The sequence below is a fragment of the Glycine soja genome, chromosome 4 (assembly GCF_004193775.1).
Source record: "Glycine soja cultivar W05 chromosome 4, ASM419377v2, whole genome shotgun sequence".
Taxonomy (NCBI): domain Eukaryota; kingdom Viridiplantae; phylum Streptophyta; class Magnoliopsida; order Fabales; family Fabaceae; genus Glycine; species Glycine soja.
Genome location: NC_041005.1, coordinates 47,647,569 through 47,656,363, shown reverse-complemented (window position 1 = coordinate 47,656,363; position 8,795 = coordinate 47,647,569). Strand labels below are relative to the sequence as shown.

The window sequence follows — 8,795 nt, the reverse complement described above, 5'->3', positions numbered from 1 at the left end:
GTCCTTGTTATAGATGATATTTAGAGTAGTACACCGAAGTGGTAGTAGGTTTACTTTAGTGTGTTTCAAAATTATTTTCTCTATGTATTAAAATGACAATTAAATTGACGCAAAAACTTCACTGGTATTTTAATGGAAAAAGTATGTTAAATAGTACATAATTTACGATACTAATTACATGTAACATATAAGTAATACACAAATAAAATAATAATAAAATAAACATTACTTTTAATATTTATGATACGTAACGAATATTTATTATTCTTTAATATCTAAATTTATTTGAAAAAAATCCTAATGTCTTATAATTGATTATTATGAAAAATATTTACTATTATTATTAAGAAATTTATTATAATATGGTAAGGTATTCAATAATAGAATATTTACAATTATTAAATAAAATTATCTTTCCAAATTCATTAAGAATGAGAAAAAGTAACATATAAAAAGAAACATGTAATAATATAAAAAAAAATTAGGACTACATGCAAAGTCTAATAGATAAATAATGATTCTTATATAGATAAATAATTCTAATAATAATTAAATTAAAACATATAAAGTCTCAAATATATAAAAATTCTTATAGTTAAATGACCTTAAAAAGTAACAAGTAATGGAATTAATATAAAAGAACAAGGAGTAGTAATAGTAAAAACTAATATCACATAATTGAAATAATATCTTCAAAATGATTAAAATATTAATTTAAAATAATTTTTTTGATTTTTACAATAAATTTATTTAAAAAGTAGCAATTATAACAACGACAACAACAACAACAACGCCTTATCCTACTAGGTGGGGTCGGCTACATGGATCAACTTCCGCCATAATGTTCTATCAAGTACCATACTTCTATCCAAACCATTAATTTTGAGATCCTTTTTAATAACCTCTCTTATAGTCTTTTTGGGTCTTCCTCTGCCTCGAATTGTTTGTCTTCTCTCCATCTGGTCTACTCTCCTCACTACAGAGTCTACCGGTCTTCTCTCTACATGCCCAAACCACCTAAGTCTATTTTCCACCATCTTCTCTACAATAGGCGCTACTCCAACCCTCTCTCTAATAGCTTCGTTTCTAATTTTATCCTGTCGAGTCTTACCACACATCCACCGCAACATCCTCATCTCCGCTACACCTACTTTATTCTCATGTTGGCTCTTGACCGCCCAACATTCTGTTCCGTATAAAATTGCCGGTCTTACCGCAGTCCGATAAAACTTTCCCTTTAGCTTGATCGGTACCTTTGCATCACATAACACCCCCGATGCTTTTCTCCATTTCATCCATCCTGCTTGAATGCGATGATTCACATCCCCTTCAATTTCCCCATCATCCTGTATTACAGACCCAAGATATTTAAACTGTGTGACTTGAGGGATAATATGGTCTCCTATTTTCACCTCTGAGTTAGAAACCCTTTGTTCTTTTGTTGAACTTACATTCCATATACTCCGATTTGCTTCTGCTTAGGCGAAAGCCATGTGTTTCTAGAGCTCGTCTCCAAGTTTCCAACCTCTCATTCAACTCCTCCCTCGACTCTCCAAGGAGGACTATGTCATCTGCAAAAAGCATGCATCTCGGCGCTATCTCTTGGATTTGTTCCGTGAGGACATCCAGAATTAAGGTAAAAAGGTAGGGGCTAAAGGTTGACCCTTGATGTAAACCAATTGTGATGGGAAAATCGTCTGACTCTCCACCCTGTGTCCTAACACTAGTCGATACCCTATCATACATATCTTGGATAGCTCGAATATATGCAACCCTAACCCCTTTCTTCTCTAGAACTTTCCACAAAATCTCTCTAGGCACTCTATCATACGCTTTCTCCAAGTCAATAAAAATCAAGTGCAAGTCTTGTTGGGCCATGCGATATTGCTCCATCACCCGCCGTAATAAATAAATCGCTTCCATGGTCGACTTTCCCCGCATGAAACCAAATTGATTCTCAGTAACTTGAGTCTCCTTTCTTAATCTCCGTTCGATCACTCTTTCCCATAATTTCATGGTATGACTCATGAGCTTGATTCCCCTATAATTTGCACAATTTTGTATATCCCCCTTGTTCTTATAGATTGGCACTAACGTGCTTCTCCTCCATTCCTCCGGCATGCGTTTTGACCTCATAATTTCGTTAAAGAGTTCGGTGAGCCACTCAAGACCTCTATCTCCAAGAGTTTTCCACACTTCAATAGGTATGTTGTCTGGCCCCACCGCCTTACCATTACTCATTCTTTTCAACGCTTCCTTTACTTCCTGTTTCTGAATCCGACGATAGTACTTATAGTTCCGGTCCTCTTCTCTTGTGTCTAGACTGCTAGAGTCATATCCATATCCATCATTAAATAAGTTGTGGAAATACGCCTTCCACCTTTCCTTGATATCTTTTTCATGCACTAAGACTTTGCCTTCTTCATCCTTAACACACTTTACTTGATCCAAATCTCTAGTCTTCCTCTCTCTACCCTTAGCAAGCCTATATATAGATATTTCTTCGTCCCTGGTTCCTAGAGCTTGGTATAGTCCGTCAAAAGCTTGGACTCTTGCCTCACTCACCGCCTTTTTGATTTCATTTCTAGCTATCTTATACTTATCCCAAGTTTCAGAATTTCTACACCTAGACCACTCCTTGAAACACTCTTTTTTTACTCTAACTTTGCTCTGAACATTTTCATTCCACCACCACGATTCTTTACCCCTAGGTCCAAAACCTCTAGATTCACCACAAAAAATTTAAGTGCATGCAAATATTGCATTTATAATAACAAAAACTCAAATTTAAATAATTATCAATATATATTTATTATATATTTCAGATAAGTATTACGTTATTATTATTAGTTGAAGAAAGAACAATCAAAATAAGTTTAAATAAGCTTAATATTTTTTAAAACAATATCTCCTTAATTAAAAATATAAATAATTATTTTCCTCAATTTTAATATAATTATATTTAATATTTTTTAAAATTAATTTTATTAATATAGATATATTTTTTTATAAAAACTATATATATATAATTTAATCCGTGCATCCATGTTTAAAATCTAGTTAAGCAGTAAACGATACAAGTTAATGGAATTTTTACAGTCCTTTTTTAAAAAAAATATGAGTTTTTGACATTTTTCTTTAATTCTGTTAAAAATATGAACACGTGATTGAGTTGGGCACTTCCCTACGTACCTTGCATGACTGCCTCTGTGAGAGGCTGGGTAGGACTATTATATACACTCATTAAACAAATTACTCTAATTCAAATTAAAGAGAAAGAATGCTACACAGCAATGTTCAAATAAAAATAATTGTTACAATCAAGCTTGAGGAGTAAAAAAGACTAATTAACAGAGTGTATGGGCAGAGGTTTTAAATGCACTTATCCCATGATTTTCACGTCAAAATGGAATGTTATTGTGACTTCTAAAAATTCACGTCAATTTGAGTTTAGAATCGTTTCCAAACACACACTAAGTGCTTGTGTGGTTAAGTTAGAATGCATTTTTCTTATAGTAGACTCGTAGTATATGCTCTAACGTAAAATCTGTAGTTGAGATTATTTTAGACACATTTCAAATAGTTTTTTGTTTGTTGAAGGAACATTTCAAATAGCTTTAAGTGTATAAAATTAATTATGAGTTCCTTAGGTGGAGTGAAAAGATATGAAATAAAAATAAATTGAGACGAAATTTTGAATTAAAGTATAAAAATATAAATTTCATCTTATTTTGCTGTTTATTTCATTTCTTTTCGTCTCTCTTTTAATGCAAACAACATTTTCATTCTGATGCCATGGGATAACATTCCTGAAGAAGAACAATACGGGTGCCTTAAAGGCTAAAAAATAATCTCCATTTTTAGGGTCATTCGCTAGATAGAAATAACAAGGCCCAAACATCACCTAAGACATCAATAAGCCCAAATATACGAGACCCAAACACCAATGTGGCGGGGCACTGCACGTGCAGAACAGCACCGGCACGCTTGCTGGATGAATGCTACACAGGATTGGTTTTGGAACACAAGAAAATTAGGATAAATTTTTAATTTAGCTTGTATTAAACAATTAGAGAAATAGTTGTTTTTTTAATAGGAATCACAAGTATCATAAAAATAGATAATCTTATTTGAGTTGAATATGATTATTATAAAAAATAAAATTTTATATTTAACAAAATTATACATTAAAAGACTTGAAATTCAAAAACAATTTACATTCACATACTTGATAATCATAGTATTTTTTATTTTCAATTTTCAAGATTAAATTTTCAAATAAGTAACTTTTTTTAAATAAAAAAATCGAGCTAAACTAAATATATTGTCCGTTTTGAATAATTTTTTTGAAATAGAAATAAAATAATACATTGATATAATTATAATATATTAAGAATTTTATATGATAAATTTTTTTAAAATATGAAAATTAGTATCATGCATGATAGTAGATTTGTTTATTTTTATAATAAGTACTTAAACTTTTAAATTTCAATTTGATAAGAAATTTTTTAAAATTTTAAATATTTAATTAAAGTTAAACTCTTTTACTAAATAGTGATTAAATAATGGTGGTATAAATTTGGCTAAAGTATTTAGGAATGAATATCCGATTCAATTGTCTTTAGCGGACGTAATTGGTGTTATTTGTTATTTGAATTAAAATCTAGCTTCTGTCCTTTATTTTTCTGATGTATGAAAAAATAATGGTGGTAGTAATTCAATGAAAGCCACTTAATTCAAGACAAATATTTTCATATACAACTGTTTGAGTATTGAGTCATTCCAAGAGAAAAGTAACATTACAGAAGAGTTTAGAAACACTTTACAAAACATAATGAGGATGTAGAAGTTGGATGGTTAACAAAAATGGGACAACTCAATCCTTAACGAGATCAAATAAAGAAAAGAAAAACATCCAAAAATTAAATTAAATTTACAGGGTTACTTACACACAATGCAAAGAAAGAAAGAAAGAAAAAAAAAAGATGCTCCCACTAAAGCTGGTTCGCTCTCTGGTCTTAGGTGAAACCATCAACCACAATCCTCATCACATCCTAACCCAAAATCACCACCATAACAGTGATGATGATGATGATGATGAAGCCCATGGCACATCACAACCCCAGCATCATAGAAGAAGAAGAAAGTACAAAAGCCCAGGTCTGATATTCCTCCCAACAAAAGAGATCATAAGAGACACATACAGGCTTGCCACCATTGCAAGAGACTTAGGTCTGGACTTGTACCCTACACCATCACTCTCTCACATCATCTTCTCCAACCCATCATCATCCAAACCCTCATCACTTTCCATCTCTTTTTCTTGCTCTCTCCAAAGCGACGCCGTTCCCATTCCCTTCCCTTCCCTCTCCGCAACCCCACTGGCCCACCTCCGCTGCTTCCTCACGCTCTCCCCACGCGCCTTCAAGATCGTCCTTTTCAACTCCGACCACCACCCCGACGCCGCCTCCGGAACCTCCGGCAACGCCAACAACTGGGACTGCGGCTCTTTCTCTCTCCACTCTAGGGCCGTCGGCGTTCGGGTTGACACCATGGAGGAGTTTTGCCGGATTCTCGCCGGAAAAGGTTGGAGCTTTTACAAAACCAAGAAAGCCCCATCTTCCGATCAGCGCCACGGCGGCGCGTTTTACCTCTTCAGAAGGGTGGACGTGAACCGGGTTCGGGTCGGTGGCGTCGGAGCTCCGGAGGATGGGGCATGTAGGGTGAGGGAGTTGAGGTTGCCGCACTTGGATTTTGGAAATGCTCCGTTGAGGATTTTGCAGTATATTTTGTTGATGACTGATGATATCTTCTGTTTGGCATGAAATTGGTAAAATGTTTTATCAGTTTCTGCATTTTATTTTTTTAGATTTTAATTTTTATGAGTTTCTTGTAGTTATTATTATAAAAGTCAGCCATCTATCATACATGGCAATTTTCGTGGTTGGATGATTGCAAGTGTAATTAGTACTACTACATTCTAATTAAACTATTTTTTTGGAAAGGTAAAATAAAATAACATGTATTGTGTTGATTGCTTTTGGATTTTTGGGGGATGTTAGATGATGACAAGAGATGGACAACAAATTGGGGGCATTTGGTTTTGGTCTTGCAATGTGTGGTGTTGGAAGTGATGTTCTGTAAAGCTATGAAAGAGGTTGAGTTTTGAAATGTTGGAAGGGGCAAAATGATTCAAACTGTGTATCTTTTATCTCTTGAATGAAGTGGATTCTGGATTAAGTTTAGGTTGATGGTGAAGGAAGTGGGATTGAAAGGGTTTCCATGGAGAGGCAAAAATGTTGCTGCAAGTTTACTTTGTGTTTTGTCTTTGAGAAGACAAAACCTTTTTCTGCGGCAACCTTGTTAGAATGGAAGGTTCGCGCTGTCCGAGCCAACGCACATTGTTGTGCAAACTACAAGTTCGATTCTCAAGGTTGGCGGAAGTGAAGGAAGCTGAAGAGTGTAGTGTTGATTTGGAGAGCTATGCCATTTCCCTGACAGCAGGCTGCATTTAGCATGTGGTCTTCTGGTGGAGCCATCATTTCCTCATTGAATCAAAACACCACAAAATGTGACACCCAAACAAGAGTATTTTGGAAATTCTTGCCAACCATTGCCAAACATCACCTTTTGGTTGGCAAGAATATGTAAAGTACTCGTGTCTGGGTGTGTGACATTATAGAGTTTTGATATGATGGATTCCTTTGTTTTCTGTAAATAAATTGGGTTTATTCGGTGTCCTTTAGATTTGAGGCTAATGACTAATGGAAGAAGATGGGATATCCTCATCCACACCACACCCATGCAGAACTGGAAGATGGTGCTGGTGCCACCTTCTGTGTGGTCACGTATGAATGCAGTTACAGTGGATTAAAGGTTGTGGCAGTTGCTTAGAGAATGCTACCTTAAGACCTGCAACTCCCTTTTCTTGTTTGTTTACATACTTTAATATGATTGCAGTCACTTATACTCAGCTTCACAATTAGTCATATCTATCAATGCTTCCTTTAACCAAAAAAGATGTATAGCATATTTCAATAACTAAAGTGACTAAATAAGTTAATAAAACCAAATCTTCTGTTGAGTTGAATAAGTTGATATGAGATTCCAACCATTTATCTCAACAAAAGCATATGCTGTTACTGAATTGGCTGATTCCATCTTTGCAATAGTAGTTATCCCCTTTATTGATAGCCTTTACCTGTAAGAGGTCTACGATCACTTAGAGTTCCATTTGTTTTATAGAGGCGTGCACGGTATATTTTTATCCAATAACTTTCGTTCCATAGCTCTTAAATCACTTGAGAACTGTTGGTTTCAAGAGAACTGAACAGGAAGACCATCAAATATGAATGTTTATTTATCAGTCACTACTGTAGTTTGTCTATGATCCCATCATCATGAGGATTGTCCCATTGATAAAATACTATAGTTCTGATTATTTTATTGATTTTTTGCCATGTTTCTTTATATCAATGCAATTTTTTTGCAAATTCGTTATTATAGATCAAACCTATAATCTTAATATTTAAATTTTAAAATTATATTTTCTTTTTCGCTTTAGTGTTGAATAGAATAATATATAGCTGGAGTTAATTCACGGAAATGTATCTAAACAAGAATAGATGCAGTAACCAATTATAATTCACATTACATTATTTATAATTTTTTTGTGTCTACATCACATTTAATTAAGACACTTCAACACACATGAATGTAACTCTCACAACGCTTATTTCAACAGCTAAAATATTTTACATTGTAAGATCTTCCTTATAATTCACAGCAAATAACACAAGATACTTCTCACAACCCAGCAAAAAACAATATTTTCTATATATTGGACTTCAACCAGAAATTTGCACAGCCTTAACATCAGGCTTCTTGACCTCTTCCTTTGGAAGAGTGACAGTGAGAACCCCATTTTCCATAGAAGCCTTAACTTGATCAAATTTAGTGTTTTCTGGCAATCTGAACTTCCTCAAGAACTTAGCACTACTGCGCTCCACGCTCCTCTCTCCGCTTATCCGAAGAACCTTGTCATCTTCAATCTCCACCTTCACTTGTTCCTTCTTCAGCCCCGGAATATCAACCTTGAACACGTGGGCTTCTGGGGTCTCCTTCCAATCCAATCGGGTGTTCACGAACGCAGAATTTTCAGCAGAAAGCGAAGAAGGGAAAGACAAATCCTTGAAGGGGCCCCATACGTCGAGCGCGAAAGGGTCGAAAACATTGCTCCTTCGACCACCGAAGAAACTTGGAATCAGTGACATCTTCTCTTCTTGACTTGGTTAGGTGTTTTGAACTCTCTGTTTTTTGTGAATGGATAGCAGCAAATGTTGATTTTCTTGTTTGTTTGTTGCTGTCTGAAGCGAAGGAACGTACGAGGTATTTAAATCAAACCAAAGGGACAATCTTGTATGTTCCAGAAAATAGGTTGTTGGTTTGCCAAGTTTCTTTCGGAAAATTCCAAAACACCATCAATTGCACTAGAGTTTTAAAATTTAAAGCCTGAATAATTTGAGTTGGACCGAAAACCTAATGTGATTCATTTGGTAGGAAAAAAAGTGGAAGAAAAAAAATAGAGACAAAGAAAACAAGATTAATGAAATATTTTTTTCTATTTGATCGGAGAGAAAATGAAAGAAAAATAAAATAAAAAGATTGTTTCGTAGATACAAAAATTTTAATTTTCTCTTCCTTTCATTTTCTTTCCAATTCAAATTTTAAATTTTTTCTTTCTTATTTTCCTTCCATCATACCAAACGCACCATAAAGTAATCTGAAATGGA

General features: G+C 34.3%; 2 protein-coding genes across 2 annotated transcripts; one reads left to right on the top strand and one right to left on the bottom strand.

The window, feature by feature from the left end:
* The first annotated feature begins 4,845 nt into the window (after positions 1-4,845).
* LOC114410051 lies at positions 4,846-7,163 on the top strand. Its single transcript, XM_028373798.1, has 2 exons — positions 4,846-5,833; positions 6,066-7,163. Exon 1 carries the CDS (start codon positions 4,989-4,991, stop codon positions 5,826-5,828), a length of 840 nt encoding a protein of 279 aa, XP_028229599.1. The 5' UTR covers positions 4,846-4,988; the 3' UTR covers positions 5,829-5,833; positions 6,066-7,163.
* A 464-nt stretch (positions 7,164-7,627) lies between these two features.
* On the bottom strand, positions 7,628-8,552 carry LOC114410050 (17.5 kDa class I heat shock protein-like). Its single transcript, XM_028373797.1, has one exon. It carries the CDS (start codon positions 8,274-8,276, stop codon positions 7,851-7,853), a length of 426 nt encoding a protein of 141 aa, XP_028229598.1. The 5' UTR covers positions 8,277-8,552; the 3' UTR covers positions 7,628-7,850.
* Positions 8,553-8,795: the final 243 nt, after the last annotated feature.